Here is a 19,002-nt window from a genome sequence, read left to right on the forward strand (position 1 = left end):
CACAGGTCGGACTCCGTGGGAGCCGGCCCGAGCGCTCCGAGGGGGGGGCTCTGGTGGCACGCACCTCAGGGGAGCGCCCGAGACTGAGGGTTCTCAAGGTGGGGGGGTTTCAGTATGCCCCCTGCTGAGGGAACCCCATCTGGGGGCTTACTAGACTTGCCAAACGTTTTGTTACTCCCTGTTGGTTGCCCTGTAGCTTCCTAGTAAAACTACTAAACGAAAAGGGCTGTGTGCTATGCTGGTCTTACGGGAAAACAAGAAGTGGGGTTCAAAAAGCTGCATGGCACAGAGGACTGTCAAGAGACAGAAGGCAGCATGTGGTGGTAACTATCCCACTGCTGAGAAGCAGAACAAAGGGGTGGCTTATCCACAAGGTTTTCCTCATTTGATAGACAGTAAGCTGAAAAACCTTGGCATTTTTATTGACATGTATAAAAACAAAGCAAAAAACTTAAGTGATAGAACAGATACCGGCGTTTCCTATCCAAGGGGGACAGGTCTGAAGCTGAGTCTTCTTTCCCAACTGGAAGCTTCCCACTACTGGATGGGAATAGCTCCAACAAGTGACTCTTGGGACCCTTGGGTAAGAAGTGGAGATCACTCATAGCACATGTAGGTTGTGGTTTACACAAGTCATCCAGTTATTTTTCTTCTGACCACTCCCTTCCCCCCCACTTCCTGAGAAGTCTGGGGTTTTGGAGGAGGCTGTGGTCATTAGGGTCACACTTGATTCCATGCAAAAACGGGACAATGTCCCTGAACAAGGTTCTTGAGTTACAACAGCAGTTTGCCTTGAAACCTTACAGTAAGACTACATATTTTGCAAGTTTTTGAATCCTGAATCTACCTCTTAATTTACTTAATCTCTTTAAGGCTCAGTTTCCTTATTTGTAAAATGGGATAATACCTAGTTCACAAATTTGTTGTAAGGATTGAGATAATGTAGGTAAAGTTTAGCATGAAGCCTAGCACATAGTGGATGCTCAATTAATAGTAATCTTATCTTCTCCTAACCTCTTTATTTCACAAGATTTTAAGCTTTCCATTCTTTCCAGAGGTTAAGAATCACAAGCCAAAATTTTACTTTCCCTTGCCAGGTCTCCCCTTTCCTCTTCACTAGGAGTCTGATGGGAAACAAAGGCACACTTTAAAGCCTACAATGTACAAATCAGTCTGAGAGAAAGGATGTGGAGAGTGATCTTTCATATCTCAGGGATTTTCCCTGAGGAATGGGATTGGACAGCTCACAAAAGGGGAAGCTCCTTTCCTGGGGTTGGGAAGAGAAGAAAGTGCACTGCTGGCTACATAACAGGAGAATATCTGTGTCAGAAGTGTTTAAAAGCCTCCAAAGGTTGCATGGAGTTGTCTAGGACTAGGGGGAAACTGGGCTAAGACCCGGAAGGGAGAAGGACTAGGGAGAAGAGGGGTACCCTCTAGACACACTAGCTGCCATCAGATGCTCCCTGAGTACTTCAGAGTGCAGGGGTTATGTTCTCTGGGCATTGGCCTTGGGGAAAAGCCTGCTATGCCAGTAATCTGGGTTATCAAAGGCAGAGTCAGTGGCTTCTAAACTACGTAGAGTTTTGAGGCGGGCATAATGGACATGGGGGGCATGGTGTCCAGGCCCCTGGAAAGCTCTCATCTCTTCATAACCTTGCTCAGCTGCCGAGCAGGCCCCCATGGCTCTGTAATCCCCCCCAGGACCTCCTCCACCGTGCTGCCGATTCATATATTCATAGTCCTCATCTGGAGCTGTGTCAGCAGTGGGCATGATGGGCCCAGGGTTGAGTGGGCAACTCTGTGTGCTGCCTAGGGAGGCACTGAGGTCTGATCCCACATCCATGTACTCATAACCCAGCTCCTCAAGGGAACTTGGCCTTGGAGGACAAGGAGGGCTGTGCCTTTTCCTCCGGTTCATGTATTCATACTCATCTTCATCCTCTTCTTCAGTACCCAGAACAGAACTGAGGCCCACTGAAGAAAGGGTACCTTCCCGGGAGGAGGGAGTACCTGAAGTTGAGAAGAGAGGCTAAGTATGAGGAGAATGTCTCTGTAATAGGCAAGTGGGGATTGGGGGAGAGTGAGGGAAAAAGGAAGAGGGGGATGTGGTCAGAGGAGACAGGATTAAAAGGAGCCCGGAGAAAGAGAGAGAAGATCTGAGGAGAGCCCCAGAGGGAGGACAGAGAAGATCTGAGGAGAGCCCCAGAGAGAGCCAGGCACCTTTGTGGTGTGCGTCAGGCATCACATAGCCGTTCCCATCCTCATCCTCTAACCCTGGTGGGGACAGTGGGGTGATAGGAGTAAGCAGGCTGTGGCGCTGGGAATGATAGGCACTGTCTCCATGTGGCCGCGGGCTCTGGCTCTGGCTTCTACACATTGACACCTTCTCCTGCAGCTCAGCCTGAGAACCTGTCACATGGCCCTCTGACGACTCTGATGCCAGGCGTCCCCGTGGCACTGCATGCAGAGAGGCTGGATGGGGGCACCCAGTACCTCCACAGACTGCAGAATCCTGAGGAGGGAAATAATAACACGGAGGTATAGAGAGAGACAAGGACATAAAAGGTGTTTGTTTAAGAGGCCCTGGGGGTTGTTCAATGCCTTTTTTGTAGGACACCGATTAAACCTCACAGGTTTCCAAAGTCTCCTACACTACCCCTTGCAAATCATAAGACCCTGCACCCAGCCTCTCACAGCCTTTAGAGACAGACCTTACCTGGGAAGCCTCTCCAAGATTACTCTGGTTCATAGGCATGTAACCAGATGATGGATTTAAAAGGCTCTGGCTCTATGATGAAGAGTGAAAAAGGTTTAGATTAAAGGAGAAATCTCACCATGGGGGCCTCTGAGCAGTCAATCTGGGCAGCTGTAGGGCTCATCAGGGCACAGGTGTACAGACGGCTCAGGGTTTCAAAGTCTTGGGTAACTAACCGGAAAGTGCCTTACCCCCCGTGGCCGACTCAGTGTTCCAACTGGCAGGCTGAGAGCAGAGCCTAATGTGGTTGCCAGGTTGTCTTCCTCTGCCTCCAAGTCCAGGTCTAGGTCTAGTTCTGGATCCAGCTCTGCCTCCTCCAGTTCCTTGTTTGTCAGTGCAGAGGGCTCCGCCCCAGGGGGAATTCCGGACCTGCTCTCTCTCTATAGGGCAGGTGATTGTTAAGGTAGATCCTGGGTCAGCCAAGTCTCCTGTTCCCTAAAATCTCCTTGACATCTTCTAATCCCTACTCACCTTTATGACCAGATACCGCGGTGGGTCTCGGGCCATCCTGGTGAACTCATTGGCTAGTTCTTTAAAGGTTGGGCGAATGTTCTCATCAATCATCCAACCTGGGGGTAAGATGCAGGAAGTAGGGCAGTGAGAGGGGAGTAGGGGAGGGACGGAAGTCACTTTTAAATGGCTGGGGTCATCAGGTAACTCACATTTGACCATAACCATGTAGACGTCAATGGTACAGATCTGGGGCTGTGCCAACCGCTCCCCCTTCTCCAGCAGGTCTGGGACTTGAGCTAGTTGCAGCCCTGCATAGGGTTCTGCCCCGAAGGTCATCAGCTCCCAAACTGTCACACCTGGTATAGGAAGACATGACTAGCTTATGGCAAAAACAGATAGGGCATGAAGACGAAGGGAAGAAGAACTTTATCTGATGCAAAGATCCAAAGGGTTTAAATTCTAGAAGGGGTCTCAAAAGGCCACTTTGGAAGCTGGGCCAGTGATGATATAGAGGGCACCCAGATGGACTGACCGTAGCTCCAGACGTCACTCTGATGTGTGTATTTCCCAAAGTGGATACTCTCGAGGGCCATCCACTTAATTGGAGTCTGGGGGATTAAAGACAAAGGTGTCACCAGTTGATTGCCACACATTTTCTTAGGATTCCCAAACCCCAAGTTTTCTATCATTCTTTTCTTTTTGCTCTCTGAAATATGTTCCTGGCATCTCCCAGTTCCTCTTCTTGAACTCACCATGCAGCAACTGATTGCTGCTGAAAGAGGCCACTGACTGCTCCCTCTCCCCATGCTTTGCTCCACCCCCGCCTCCTTACCCAGCCCTCACATCATCTCACCCTGGCCTCACTGTGTAGTAGCTGCTTATCATCTGGGGGCAGCAGGTCAGCCACCCCAAAATCTGCCACCTGAACTTGACTAGGCGACTTCAGTAGCACATTTCGGGCAGCCAGGTTCCTATGCACCATGCCATGCTCCTCGAGGTAGTACATACCCTATAGGAAAAGGAAGTATTCTCATGGTTGGGGGAGCTGGACCTTGAGATCCAGAATCACCAAAAACCCTAAAGGCACCTCTCAGAACTTCAACCTGGCCCTCCCTGCCAGCCCCCAGCCAGACAAGCTCTATCACAGAACTTCTCCACGGTCCACGTACCTTGGCAATCTGTACTCCCCAGTTGAGTAGAAGCTGTGGCCCCAGGGCCCCACGGTGTTGTCTCACATGATCCAGCAGAGAACCCAGAGGCAAGTACTGAGTGACGAGCTTCAGAGATGACCCTGGACACAGTCCCAGCAGCCGTACGATGTGGGCATGGTCTAGGCTGCCAATAGCCAGCATATGCTAAGAGACACGAGGGGTTATCAAGGGAACAAACAGGTACACTATACCCAGACCAGGGCTCCCTGGCATTCAAGGACAGCAGCACGGTGACCTAGTGCCTGCCAACACAGGACTGTGCCTCTCCATACCTAACACTGGCCCCTCTCCTCGGGCATATGGAAGACCCCTGCTTCACTTACGTCTGTCACATCTTGAAAACGCTGTCGTCCACTCTTATCCTCAATGACTTTAATGCAGACTGGGATCCTGATTGATTCGCCCTCAGGGATCCACACTCCCTGGGAAGTTTGGGGCAGGAGTCAGTCTAAAGCCATTCTCCCCAGGCTAGTTCTTACCCTAAATCTTTCTCCCCTTCACCCTAGATCCTCTCCCTACCTCCCGAATTTCTGTGGGCCACTCACTTTGTGCACAGTTCCAAAGACACCGGAGCCGAGCACTTTAAGCTTCCTCAGCTCTGTCTCCTTGAAGATTCTGGCCAAGACTTTGTTAGCCTTTTCACTGGGATCCAGGGGCTCTATGCTCTGAGGAGCAGGTGGGAAGGGGGCACTCAGGAAAACCCACTCCCATGTCCCACTCCTACCCCCTTCCCCACAGGTGGATGCCAACAGCAGCAAAGCCCAAAGGAGCCAGGAATGGGAAGAGGAACTGTCTTTCGTCTTAGAAAGCACCACAGGCATATTGGGGAATAACAGACCCTGAGGACTGAGGAAGCTATTTAGTCTTCATGAGGTCAGGGATCAAGAGGCTTGGGTTTTTGATGGGGCAATGGGGTAGAGCTGGTGACACTATCACCTTGAGTACCACTTTTATACCACTGTCTATACTTTCCAATGCACACGCGCCCGCATCATTCCCCTTCACCCTGTAAGGGTGAACGTTGTACATGCATAACGTGAGGCACAGGGAAGGAAGGGAACTTTCTCAAAGTCATGTGGCAAATCAACGGCAAAATCAAGACTAGAATGCATGTCTCCCACTTCTCTGGCCAGAGTTCTTTCTAGTGGATTATGCTATCTCCTTGAAGAAAGGAATCAAGTCTCTAGGGAAGGAGGAAGCTCAGTGGCAGAGCATACCTTTCAAGGGTGAGCTAGATACTCACCTCACCCCGCTCCAAGTAGCGCCTCATAGCCCTCTTATTCTGAATCTGGCGCCCACGCCAATAGAGGAAAGTGCCACTCAGGCTCAAGAAAATCATGGCCAATCCTACTACCACTGTTAAAGCCATTGCGAGATGGGTTTTGCTGTGAGATAAAGAAGCCCAGCATTATCCTGAGTCTGTACCTCCCTTACACATGTCATCTATACCTGTATGAAAGGTATGGTGCACATCTAGAGCAAGAAGTTAACATTCACACACACACATATATCCTTGAGCACTGAAGGAGTTAACCTAAATCTAGACCCCTGAGCATACTGCAAGTTAATTTCAGGACAGGAAAGCCAGAAGTCAGGATTCCCCTTAGGGGATTGTAGATAGAAGGCCAGAATGAATAGAGACTCAACTCTTCCCAGCAGGTAACCTCCCTCTCCAGAGCTTCACTCCCAGGTACTCCAGCTTTCTAAATCTCCAAGCCCATTATTACCTGATCAGTGCCAGTGTTTGGCCTAAACAGTCTTGCAGCCCAGGTCCCTTACACCTGGAGAAGAAAGTCACCTTCTTAAATGGAGCCTGGGAGACTCCCACGGGAAGCCCCATTCCAACAGCATCAACACACAACCTGGTGGGTCCCTATGAGTGTCCCACCCTGGAACCCAAGTCAGAGCCTGGACACAGCCCAAGCCTCTGGCTCGCTCTCCTGAAGGGGCTCCCGAGCTGAGGTGATTCCAGGTTCCCTAACTGTGCTCTGATTTTGTGTAGTTATTACAGTTCCTTGTCCAATCCTTTGCTGCATAAGCTGGGAGTGATTCTTCAACCACAGTCCCTTTCTTCTTTCTGCCCCGCTCACTCTCCTTTCCTCCTACTTCTGGGCCCTTACTCCTCACCCTGGCCTCCTCCTATCATCCCATCACTGACCCCTGGGTGCAGTTCTCATGGCAGGGCCGGCATTCATTCTGGGCATCTGGATACTTGTAGATGGGGCCCTTCGCACCCAGGACTCCATAGGGGCAGCTGCTCACACAGTGGGGCCCATCTCGGAAGTGGGTACATTGGGCACAAGCATCGGAGCCCTGGGTGCAAGAGAGGTCAGGAAAAATGGGATCCCAAGGTCAGTCTCTACCTCCCAGCGAGAACAACCCAGCCATTTGCAATGCTCCAAGCAGAGACCTAGCACCACCTGGCTTCCTAGTGCTGGCCCTGAGATGTGGCCACATCATTTCCTAGGCCCTTTGGCATCATCCCTGCCCTTTGTCCTAGAGACCCTGGTGCTGCTACTGTACCGAGCCATTGCAGGTGACAGTGCCCTCCATGGGCTGGCATTCCGGGTGGCAGGGGAAGCATTCGGCCTCATGGGCGAACTCCCGAGGCTCCCTGTAATGGGATCACTTCTAAGTCCCGATCCCCCAACCACAGGGTTCCCACCAAGGCACATGCTTGTTGTCTGAAGGCTTCCAGGTGCCATCCCAGGACTCAACCCCCACTCATTCTTGACTCCCTCCTTCACTGTACCCATTCAGAAAGTGGCAGTGGGTCACGCAGACACCACCTCGGCTGTAGTTCTGACACGACAGGCACTGACCAGGGCCTGGGCCCCAGCATCCCCCGGAGCACAGTGGGTCACACACTTTGCCTTCTGCCACTGGAAAGGAAGGCGGTGGTTAGGAGTCCGAGGTCTCCTCACAAGCCCTCTCTGAAGTCCTCCTACCTGCTTCCAACCTAACATCCCCCTCTCCTGGGCTCCACCCACCCCTGCTCCTCTACTGGCTGAGCGCTCCCAGCCTCTCCTTGCAGCTCCCTCTCCCCTCCACCCAGTACCCATCCCTCACAGCAGTCTCTCCGGGGCTGATTGTGCTTGATGTCTAATCTCTCTTCCGAAGGCCCCCGCAGCAGCCTGGTCCAGTTCAGAGAATGGTGGTAGCAGAGCTGCCGATTGGCACTTATGTAGATACGCCCTGCACTAATTTCTTTCAAGGATCGGAGGCCCAGTGATGTTATATTCAGGTTCTTCATGATCAGCAATGAGAAGCCCCGGCTGAGGACAAGGAGACAGGATGAGAGGGCAGGAAACAGGGGAATGCCTGCTCTGAGCTAGGCAGCCCCCCAAGACGGACCCCCATTCTTTTGCCTTTTCCCCATCACCTGTCAGACCCTGTAGGCTGGCTGCGTGTGACAGTGCCTGTGAGTCACTAGGAAACAGAATCACTGCCAGGAGGCGCTGCTACATTTACACCCTATACTCACTTGTACAGGCTTCTGCCCCCAATGGTTGTCAGGTTGGAAAAGACACTGAAGTTATGCATGTGGGGAGGCCAGGACTGGATGTTCAGGTACCCTAAGGGATTAGAGAGGTGTATGAACAGGGTCCTTCTCCCCTTACTCTCCTGCATGTTCTCCCGGCCCCGCCCAGGCCACCTGGGACATGATTTCCTCAAGTAGTTAGACCAGAGCGTGTAGGAGGGGCTCTTCTATTCCCCTCAGAAAGGGTAGCCTCTCCTCCCACTCACCTGTGATCTCCTGTACTGTCCGAAAGACACTGAGCTTCTCAGGGTCCAGGGCAGGGATCTTGTGCCAGGGGTCTCTGCAGAGAACAGTAAACACCAGTTAACAAGATGGATTTGTGACCTACTAGCAATGAGCATGCCTGACCCCAGAACTTAGTTTCTAAATATCATTCTCCACTAAAAGGAAACAGGGCTCCTTGGAGAAATGGTAGTAGGGCTGGGAGCCTACAGCATCTTGTGCAAAAAGCTAAGAAAGTGCTCAGAAATGAAGGCTGCAGGCCCAACAAGCACAAGAGCCAGCCTGAGGGGCCCTGATGGCCAGACCAGGGGCAACTGAACACCAAACCAATGACTGTAAAAGATTATAAGCCACTGAATAAAGTACAGATTAAATAAGTAAGTAAATGGGAAGGGAAGACTCTTTGTAACACTAAAATGCTGATAAACAAACACAGAAGGAGTACTGGAATTAGAAAACCATTATCGGACAACTCTCATTATAAGAACTGACTCAGGCAAGATAATTTATTGAAAAGGGAAAAACCTTTACAGTAGAAAAACCTGGCAGACATCATTTTAACCAAGTGACCAGAGATGTCATTACCAGTGATGGTACAAATCAACATCGTGCACCTCCTGGGTATGATGCGCGGAGAATACATCTGTAGCATTCCTATCAAAATGCTTAACTTGAATTGAAGTATAAGGAAATATCACACAAGCCCAACTAAGGAACATTCTCCCAACTACCTGCCCCGTGCTCATCAACAGGGCCAATCATGAACTGTAACAGATTAGCAACTGAAGAGACATAATAACTGAATGTCATGTATGATCCAGGACATCAATAGGACAATTAGTGAGCTCTGAATAAGGTCTGTAAATTATAGAACATTTGTATTAGTGCTAATTTCCTGGTTCAAACAATTGTATTGTGGTTATGTAAGAAAATATTCTTGTTTTTAAGGAATATACACTGAAACGTAACTAGGGTAAAAGAGCGTGTCACTCTGTGCATGCATGAGCGTGTACATTGTGTGGAATGAGAATAGTAGCACATATAGTATAATACTAACACTTGACAGAAATGGGTATAAAGTGTATGGGAAATCTTAAAACCACTTCTGCAACTCTAGTGCAGATCTAAAATCCTGTCAAAAGAAATAAGGCAAGTGGCCCTACAGTTTCACACGTACACACACACTTTAATGGCTGTCATGTGGATTAGAAAGTCCCTTTGCTCTTTGTGGTTCTGCTTCAAGGAGTAGAACTGGGGAAATAGCTGGAAGTCAGGGGAGGCAGATTTTTACGTTAAGTTGAAAGAAGAATTTTTAGGGAACTTTAAGGAGGACAAAATGTCCCTGTCCCTTGCCACTCAGCTAGATGTCTCTGAGGGGATTGCTCAGGGGTGTCTCTGAGGAGAGTCTAGCCCTGGGTGAGAGACTGAGTTAAGCATTGTCAGGTCCTCTGTGACCTCTAAGAGATTTAGATTTCTAATCAGTCCCACATGTGAAGGGTTGAGCCAATGAAATGAATTGTGAGGGGACGGCTGTGGTGGGATGCCAGGGAGGAAAAGTAGAATCTCTAACCCATTGAGGCCAGTGATAAGAAAGTCCAGGTTGCCCAGGATCTTGGTGCAGTTCACAAATCCATCGATGTTGCTAGAGTCCACAGTCTGGAAGCGGCTCCCAGAGCCTGTGCCCTCACAGGCTGCAAACACAAAAGAGGTACAGTGGGATGGTGCCTGAGTAGTCTCAGAGGAAAGGATGTCTCTTCACCAACTCTTTAGCATTCCCTACTCACCTTTGGGGCACAGCCCCCCACAAGGTTCACACATCTTCAGTCCATTTTTATCTACTTCCATCTTGTCAGGAGGACAGGCCCTGACACAAGATGTTTGATCCACCACGAAGTTATCTAGGAAAGAGGAAGGCACCATTAGAGATGAGGGAGGAACATTGCCAGCTACCAACTGAACCTGTTCCCTCCTGCTCTGCACTGGATTTGCCCATCCACCCCGAGCCTCCTCCAGCGCTGTCCTAGGGGTTATAAAGGCCCTTTGTTCTGTGGCTCCAAGGAGCAGCACTAGGAGCAATTGCTGGACATCCTGGGGAAGCTGATGAGGAAACAGGACTAGGGGTCACTCACTGGGGTGCGTGTATGATCACAACCATTTGCCCTCTCTACCCTTATCTACCACCCAACCTGATCCCTTTGCCTACTAAAATTTTATCTAAAATCCTGGTTCCACTACCATTGATCCTTCCTGTCAGACACTTACGGGGACAGCTGGCTACACAAACTCCACCATACTGGTACTTGGTGTGGGGATTGGGTTCCAGCTGGAAAGTTAGCTTGTTGTAAACAAGAGGTTGTGGACACTGGCGTACACAGGCTCCACTGTCATTGAAGAGTCGGCAGGCCTAGGAACGTGGGAGACTCCTAAAACTCATGTTACAAGTAGCCCTACCTCCTCTGTAAAGCCCACATCCCCCTTCTGAGCCCAGGCAAAGGCAGTAGAGCACATACAAAGCAGTCCATGTCCTGCGGGCCCAAGCAGCCCCCCGCACACTCATCATGGCAGCACTGGTTGGGGTTGGGCCCAAAGCAGTGGCCATTGCACTGAGGGGCACAGATGGTCTTGGTCACTATGAAGGGGAGAAAGCGCAGCTGTCAGTTCTGCATTCTGAGGCCACTCTCACCCTCTAGCCTTCTAGGCTCTGCCCTGCCCCCAGGGTTGACACAGGCAGTGTGGGCAGGGATATGAAATTTTTACAGGAAAGTAAACTCACATGTCTGGCAATCTTCTGGTCCAGGACCCCAGCATCGCCCCTTGCAGACCTCATGACAGGGGGGACCTGGTTGGGAAGGAAAGCAACGTGAGGGGCCATCAGGGCAAGAAAGGCTTGCATGACTCAATGGGATGATATCAGCATATAGGCACCCCAGTCCCAGGAAGCAAAGAGCCAGGGCAGTGTCCCTCCTTGCTCTTGCAGAGCAGGGCTGGCTGTCAACAGAGGTGGAGCCACGCCTCCACACCACCCACAGGGCAACTGAAGGGGGAGGTCTGGGACAGATGCCAAGCTCAGGCCTAGTTCAAATCCATGAGCTTGGCTCCTCCTTGGCAAACTGAACCCAGCCAGGATATGTGTGAATCAGTGGACAGGGAGCAGCAGATTGTCAGGGACAGTGTCAGTCCCCAGTGGTCAGGGTAAGGTAGGTTTCAAGGAGAATGGAGGATGTTATAGTGGAAATAGATGTAGAGTCCAAAGACTTAACATACAGAGATCTTCTGCCCCTTTTCTTGACCCACTGCTTCTGTGGTTTGGATTCTAGGGGAATGAACTATACCCTCCTGGCAGGCTCCTTGGGTCTAAGGCCTTAGGTGTTTGTTCAGTGGGAAGGTGGGGTCAGATCAGAGATGTGGAAGATGACGGGAAAGAAGTCACTCTGGTGATAGGGAGGGGAGCATGGTCATGGCCACTCACAGCTCCTGCCATTGTCCTTCACCACTATCGCAGCGTCTCGGTCCCTCACGATGTCCCTCCAGTCAATTGTATCCATGTGACAAAGTTTGTCATTCTTCTCGATATAAACGCCCCCTGACAGAATCTCTAAAGTAGGGCAGAGAAGTGGCGGGGTTAAGAGCTACGCAGGCCTCCCCGTCCCTCCCCCACTCAGTCCAAAAGGCCACCCTGACTCAGGGGCAGATGGTTATGTCCAATTCAGTCCACCCTGCAGAGAAGGCTAACCTTGTAGGACAGAGGAGGAGCCAGGCAGTAAGAAACCCTGTCTCCCCAGACACCTGTCCAGATCCGGTTTAGCCAGTGGGGGAGGGGAAGAGAAAGAAAGGGGGAGGGAGCCTGACTCACGCCCCACCCCTCCACCCCTGTCCCGCCTGTGTGTTTTCCAGCCTGACTGGGGGAAGTAGGTGGCCAGTGACTGTTAACTCCTATATTCCTCCGGCTAGTGGGGAACTGTGAGGGGGAGTATGTAGGATTCCCATTCCCAGGGAAGGAGGGACCTCAAAGTACACAGTACTTTGAAGTTAGAGCAGTGGATAACAGATCCAGCTCTAACTCCAGCCCCATCAGGACACAAGGACCCTCCCTGTGAGGCAGACTCCCCAGCTGCCTATTAGGACCCTGTATTGTTTAAGGAGCAGTGGGCCTTTAAACCAGTAGCTTTTAAGGTGGTATGCACCTGACAGGAGCACAAAGAGTGAGCAGCCTTGCCAAACGTCGCCAAAAAGGCACCTGGCGGCAGATGTCTGAGAGGCAAGACCAGAAGGAACCCGCAGAACTGACCAGTGAGCTGAGTGAGGCGGAGCTGGCGCAGAGCATGGCTGGAGTTGGTGTTATAGTTCAACATGACAAAGATGGCGAACTTCCCATCGTAGACCTGGGTGCCCCGCACCACTCTGAGGTTGGGCAGTGGCAGTGTAGAGAACTCATTCATGGCCACAAGGACATAGCCCGTCACCTCTCGGATCCACTGTGGTGCCAGAGCAGATGAATCAGCGAGGACAGCAGGGCAACGGGTCTCAATCCCCTCTCCCTCCCCAGGGCACTAAGGAACTCCTAGCTCCCCTAATCCTTTCCAGTTCCTAGTTTGGGGTAGGGAGTAAACTGGACATGCTACTGTGTCCCCCCGCAGGTGAAGACACACAGCGGGAATCATTAAGGAATTCTAGTATCCTACAGTCTCCTTCCCAGAGTTCCTGGGGCCAGGAGGGCCCCTGCTCGGGGATCCTCATCTCTCCAGGTACCTCTCTGTCCTCAGATGCCTCTCTACAGTAGCACCATCCTGCCCCTGTCCCCTTCTCATGACAATCCCCTGGCTGCAGGGACCTCACCATAGGTCCCAGATTCCAGTCACTGTCCCCATCAATCCACAAGGGTAATTCTTAGGAACCTGAACTCCAGCAGAGGGTGGCCCTGCAGAATGAGAGGAGGCTTCTGGGGGAAGGGGAGGGGCCAGGCTGAGGCAGGGTCAGGCGCTCTAACCTGCAGGAAAGAGAGGTCAGCACTGTGGCCTGTGAGCACAATCTCCAGATTCCCCATCACCACTTCGCACCTCTCGTAGAGCTTGTATAGCGTCTGGTATTGGTTCTCAGCATCACCGGTCACACTCAGCCCATTCAGAGTCCCAGGACACACTGTTTAAAGTGGAGGTAAGAGTGGCAGAGGGCTGCACACAAGTTTTCAGCTCCATCCCCAAGACCACCCTGTGGGCTGCCCTCCTTCAGTTAACATTTCACAGGATGGTGAGGTAGCTGCCTACAAGTGTCACCCCTAGAGACAGAATCAAAGGCCTTGGTTGGACTGACGGCCTCCACTCCCTCTCCTCAGGATCCCCTCACCATCCCCCTACAAGAAGGTGAAAGGGTTTTCTTTTTACCAGGGCCTCCTCTGTGCCTCTTTCAGGTACTACTTGGGGTGCTAAGGGGTTAATCAAGGAGGATGTAGGGTTTTTTCCCTCTCCTTAGAAAGAAATTAAAAAGGACCACAACTTGGCTACCCTCTTCCCCTTCCCACTCCAGCCAGGGCACTTCTCTACTCCCATCCTGCCTCAATGTCATGGAATAAATATCTCTTTGGGGCTAGCACACAGGCCCTATTGTGTCTACTGAGGGTGGGGGCAGTGCCTGAAGAGCCCAGCCCACAATGAGGCGATTCTGTTTAGGAGCAGGGGGCTGCCCCACTCTGCCCCCAGACAACCTGTCCTCAGCAGCAATTGCCCCCAGCCTTGAGGCACAGACAAATGACCTCACTAGAGGGGAGAGATGGGGGGTTGTCAATGTGAGCTTTGTCTTTAAAGCCTTAAGATAAGGAGCTGGTTGCCTACCCTGGTACCTCTTCCACAACTCCGGCCCTCCGCACTCCCTTTCCCTGTCCCAACACACTCAAGCTCTGTCAGCACCACACTTTCCAGCCCTAGAGTGTTTTTCAGCAAAGACAGAGCAGCCTGGAGGGAAAAGGCAGAAGACTCCCCTGGTTTTACACCTCCCACCTAATTTCATTGTCAGAATAGATTCATTAACATGCCTCCCAACACGGCAGTCCTCACTGACAACAGGAGAGCCTAGATTCAGGCACGTGAGGCATGTTAGTCCTGCGGTTCATGTTACCTTGTAGGTAAGGCTGGCTCAGGGACTGCGGGAAATCCTGGGCTTCTCCCTTTACTATGGCCTCATGAAAGACTGGTGGGGGGGGGGGCAGTAGATCCCACCTGTTCCACTCACCATTCCCCTAGGCCAGAGGCCAGTCAGCTTAGTGGGAGGCAGGGGTAGGACTAGAAGGAGGGGAAGCTGTAAGGCCCAACCCCTCTTTCTAGATACAGCCCTAGTCTGAGCACTTTGAGGACTCCCTTCCCTACCACTCCCCATGTGGAAGGGGGTGGGCTAGACCCAGCAGATGGGTAGGCAGGCCAGTAGCCCACAGAGGAGCCTGGGAACTCCAGGGTCCTTGGGCTGAAAAGAAAGAGACTAGGAAGGTTAGTCATTTCTGAAACAGCCCCACCCCAACCCCCTTCCTGGCAGGACACCCCTCTTCCAAGTCAGGGAGACAACCCTTCTCCCAAGATAAGGGAGGAGCCAAGAGTTCTGCACAGGGAAGCGGGGTATGTGTGTGTACATGCATGTACTCGTGACACACATACACAACATGCACACAACTTCCCTGACAGTGGAAATCTATAATGGTTCTGTCCTTGGGTTTCCTTATTTAGGAAGTACTTCAGGTGGCCCCCTCTATCCCACCTGCCCAGGCATGTTTGTGCAGACTCTGTGTCTGTGCCTGGAAGGCTACAGTGTTACAGGCCCCCAGTTCCCTGCCACCCTGAGGGTAAAGTCCACATTACACAAACCTGGAGCAAAGGGCCTGGGTGGGAAGAGTATGGACAACACCGCTTAAAGAGGAACCCCACAGCTTGGGGAGGAGGGCTGGGGAGGGTCACAGCAAGAATCTCCAGCTCCTCCCCAACCAGAGGCCTGCTCTCCAATATCCCCCACCCCTATCACAGCCAGGACAAAGGGGCTATAGAAGTACCGAGACAGGGCAGGATGCCCAGAGGCTGCAGGGTCCAGATAAAGGGTAAAGAGACCTAACCCTGCCTGCCGGCCTCAGCAGTGGCTGGGCTCTGGAACTCCTGGGTTCCTGGTTGCAGATTCCAACGGTCTGGCTGGGACGGTGATACAGTACTCTACTCAGTTCCTCCCACTCCAGTCCCCAGACCCCCACCCTCAGCCCTCCCTTCCCTTGTCCCAACACACTCAAGCTCCGTCAGATCACACTTTCCAGCTCTAGAGTGTTTTTCAGCAAAGACAGAGCAGCCTGGAGGGAAAAGGCAGAAGACTCCCCTCATTTTAAGCCTCCCACCTAATTTCATTGTCAGAATAGATTCATTAACACGCCTCCCAACACAGCGGTCCTCACTGGCAATAGGAGAGTCTAGACTCAGGCACTCCCTCCACCAGCTGGGAGTGTTCACATCCCAAGATCCCTTGGTCTAAATTTAGGCCCAGCAACTGTGGGGGAAGCACAGGTGTTTCTTTCACTCGCACTCTGGGGCAGGGACCCTGGAGATGCCAAACCCCAGGCTGAGGTTGGGGGGAGGGGAGGAGACCAACAGTTTTCCTCCCTCCCAGGCCAGCAACGCCAGCACCGCCAGCACCGCTCCTGTGGCCCCCGTCCAAAAGATGTAGCCAAAGGGGTAGGCTCGGATGGCAGCGGGGGCAGGGTGGTGGGAGGAGGAATGGAAGAGTGACCTGGCTGGTCCAGACTTCTAGAGACAGAAGCATACTATAAGCAGAAGGGAGGTGGAGGAGAAGCTAGAGCCAGAAGTACTCTCCAGGACAGGGGGCTCAGTGGGCAGGAGGGGTGCCCTGTAGCCCTCAGGCTACGGACATAAAAGACAAAGAGAAATACAGGCTAGAAGTTCTTGACCCTGCAGCTCTGGACCAGGGTCTTGTACATAGTAGATGCTCAATAAATATCAGTTGAATTTATTTGGGTCCTGACAAAGAGGTTGGTTAAGTCCGGGACCAGCCAGCTTTATTATTTTGCGGGAAGGAGGGCAGTCAACATCTGCATGGCCTCTCACCCTGATGTCACCTGGACTCAGCCCTCTGGTTAACCTTAGCCCTCCCTAGGGCAGGCCCACTCACCGAGAGGAGGTGCCACTCTTGTTTTCCAACACTGGAGAACAACCCCCTCTAACCCTCCCACAGTTCCGCCCTGTCGGCAAAACAACGAAACTGGAGGTAGCTGGAGCCCGGGAGGGCGGTGGGGGAGCACAGTGAGACCACCCCCTCCCTCCGAGATCACCACCTCCATTTTCCTCGGATCTCCTCACTTTTTCAGAATGGAAGTCCCAGCTCCCCTCCCTGCAGGGCCCTCAGCAGTGCGACCTGTCTCGGCATCTGCCCCACCAGGGGAGCAAATTAAAGAGTGGGCGACACGCTGAGGAGGCAGGAGGGTGGTGGTCTAGGACTCACGTCCCGTCGGAACCAGCCGAGCACGGGGTCCGGGGACTAGAGCGGAGAACCCGAGCCGGGCGGCCCCGGGCCAAGTGGTCCCAGCCGGCCCTGTCCGCGCTCCAGTCCCTGCCCCGCCCTCCAGCACTCCGCGCACTGGGTTTGGGACCCCAGGTTCCCAGCCGGCCGGTGCTCGCGCGCCGCTTACCTGCCTGAGAGTTGCCCACTTCGGAGCCCCGAGCCAGGCTGAGAAGGAAGCCCAGCACCTGCAGAGCCGCGTTCGTCCTCATGACTCCAGCGGAGGGCCGGGGGAGCCCAGCCGGATCCGGCCCGGAACACCTGGTCTGGGACATCGAAGCGGAACCACCCGAGCCGTCCAGCGAACTGGCGGCTGTGGCGGAGGGGTGGCCCACTGCGGCGGGGCCGGAGCTGGAGCAGGAGCCGGAGCCGGGGCGGGGTGGCAGGAGGGCGTGTCCGTGAGCGCGAGGGCGGAGCGCGCGGCTGAGTCACGGCCGCCCCCTCGGGCGCGCGGCTGCCGCGGAGCCGGCCGCATCCCCAGCGCCCCGGTACCCTGCACACCGGGCTCAGCCTTCTCTTTCCCCAGGAATCGGACCCAGGGGAGGGGCAGGCCCAACTCTCCGAGATAGGAAAGGTAATGGGGGTGGGGAGAGCGCCCCAACGCCCGCCCCGGGAAGTTGGCCTCGCCCACCAGCCCAGTCACTCAGCTCCCCTAGCCGGTTGGGTCACTTGGGGGATTTACTTTCTGAATGTGTTTTTCTCCGCATGTTTTGCGGCGGAGGGTGTTTTTGCCTCACGCTCAGGCTACCTCATTGTCCCTAAACCCCTCTAAACCCATAACTCATCTACCCTACCGCAGAACCCGACCCCGGAGGCCGCGTGAAATTGCACCGTTTCCGGCCGCTTCCTCCTCCAGACCGGCGCCGGCGGCCTCTCTGGGGATTTGGCTGGCGGCGGGGGTGGCCTCCAGCCTGGGAACAGGCCCCAAGCCCGCCTTTTCACTGCCACGCCTGGAGGGGCTCCGCTCCCGCACCTGTCGCCGTCCCCTCCGCTGCCCCGCACGGCCGCCTGGGAGAACAGCTGCCTCCGCCCCTCTTCAGAGCTGCGCGCCGTCGGGGCGTCGGGAATCCCCAGAGGCTCACCGGACGCACCGCAGGCGCGCGCACCTTCCCGGGCTCGCGCTGGAGGAGGAAAGAGGACACGGAGAGGGCACTGACGGCTGTGCCCAGAAAGGGCGCGCACCCCGGGACCTCCAGCCCCCTGGGCTGGCCAGAGGCAGTCGGGCGCGCACAGCGTGGCCTTTCCAACCCTGCAGCGGCTCTCCGTCCAGGGAGCCCAGTTTTTTTCCCAGTCTCAGCCTGAAGGCTTCCAGAACAGCTGCGCCTTGAGTTAAGATTCCACTTCTCGCAGAGCCAAGACTACCGGCCACAACTCTTAAACTTGTTCCGTACTGACGTGCACCCTAGAGGCTCCATTCTCTGCTGGAGGCTACCTTTGCTCCTGGGCAGGGGCCTTACCCTACCACTTGCGTAACAGTCATAATAGCAATAACGAAACGTTAGCATATGCTTAAATCTACTTCATTTGCAAGCGTCTCCTCAACCGTACAGAATGTTTCACTTAACATGAAAATTATGTGGGCTAGGCTACATCACCATTTTACAGAACTGGAAATATGGTACTTCTTCAAGGTCATCCACTAGGCCACTGTGGATGAGATGATCAGGAGGGACTCAGGTTTTTGCCTTGGATTTCTTATGTCACATTGAGACAGGAGATTCATCTGCTCAAAATCAAACTCCCATCCGACAACTGAACTAAGACCACTTTAAGGGGCCTTTTGCTTTGTTACTCACACTAGTGCTCAAGGCCCCCCAGTTCTGGAGGGAGAAACCCTACTTAGCTTCTTTGTAAAACAGTTGTATCTATTTATAAGGTGGTGGTTTGGATTTTATGAGGAAAGGCAGTAGAGCTCTTAATTAGTGCTGCGCTCTACCTTTAAGAAGCATTTAATGCTATCTGTATTTATTCCCTTTATCATCAACCCCCCAGCTGGATCCCAAAGTGTGTTTTCTGGCAGCCTCCTTCAATACTGAGAGAAACCTGGTGCTGGATGTCAGGGATAAGCTGACAAGAAAGGGGCTGTCTCTGTTGGGTGCTGACCTGATTGAATACAGGAAGGAAGGAGGCTTTATTGACCAATGCTTTCTGCAGTTATCCAACATCCCTTTATCTCTCTCCTTACTATTAGCTGATGGCTTTGGTTCTTACTTTACTGTGAAAATTGATCACCAGAAAACATTCTTACCTTCCTACTACCAATCTGGCTAGTTTACCTCCATCCT

At 53.0% G+C, this 19,002-nt stretch overlaps 1 protein-coding gene across 4 annotated transcripts; it reads right to left on the bottom strand.

Annotated features, from left to right (window-relative positions):
- Positions 1 to 406: 406 nt before the first annotated feature.
- ERBB3 (erb-b2 receptor tyrosine kinase 3) lies at positions 407 to 17,221 on the bottom strand. Of its 4 annotated transcripts, XM_017661927.3 has the most exons (28): positions 16,848 to 17,221; positions 13,170 to 13,321; positions 12,471 to 12,657; positions 11,652 to 11,777; positions 10,956 to 11,021; positions 10,693 to 10,811; positions 10,445 to 10,586; positions 9,967 to 10,080; positions 9,753 to 9,873; positions 8,167 to 8,240; positions 7,904 to 7,994; positions 7,489 to 7,694; positions 7,172 to 7,301; positions 6,943 to 7,033; positions 6,578 to 6,732; positions 6,147 to 6,200; positions 5,663 to 5,804; positions 4,965 to 5,084; positions 4,743 to 4,841; positions 4,378 to 4,563; positions 4,062 to 4,217; positions 3,741 to 3,816; positions 3,418 to 3,564; positions 3,227 to 3,324; positions 2,947 to 3,135; positions 2,717 to 2,788; positions 2,221 to 2,512; positions 407 to 2,010 (listed from the first exon to the last, which is right to left on the bottom strand). In XM_017661927.3, exons 1-28 carry the CDS (start codon positions 16,990 to 16,992, stop codon positions 1,487 to 1,489), a joined length of 4,074 nt encoding a protein of 1,357 aa, XP_017517416.3. In that variant the 5' UTR covers positions 16,993 to 17,221; the 3' UTR covers positions 407 to 1,486. The 4 variants fall into 4 exon arrangements, with proteins under 4 accessions (XP_017517416.3, XP_036864805.2, XP_017517417.3 ...); XM_037008910.2 differs by lacking the exon at positions 6,147 to 6,200; XM_017661928.3 differs by lacking the exon at positions 4,965 to 5,084.
- Between the last annotated feature and the right edge of the window lie 1,781 nt (positions 17,222 to 19,002).

Source organism: Manis javanica, chromosome 11 (genome assembly GCF_040802235.1).
Source record: "Manis javanica isolate MJ-LG chromosome 11, MJ_LKY, whole genome shotgun sequence".
Classification (NCBI taxonomy): domain Eukaryota; kingdom Metazoa; phylum Chordata; class Mammalia; order Pholidota; family Manidae; genus Manis; species Manis javanica.

What these genes read in the sequence shown, in the direction of transcription:
- ERBB3 (XM_017661927.3), bottom strand. Translation starts at nt 16,992, where the DNA reads ATGTCCCAGACCAGGTGTTCCGGGCCGGATCCGGCTGGGCTCCCCCGG. An exon ending in GGGGGCAGAAGCCTGTACAA is followed by an intron (nt 7,695 to 7,903) that starts GTGAGTATAGGG and finishes CCTTGTCCTCAG; the next exon opens with CCGGGGCTTCTCATTGCTGA. An exon ending in CACTGAGTCGGCCACGGGGG is followed by an intron (nt 2,789 to 2,946) that starts GTAAGGCACTTT and finishes TCTTCATCATAG; the next exon opens with AGCCAGAGCCTTTTAAATCC.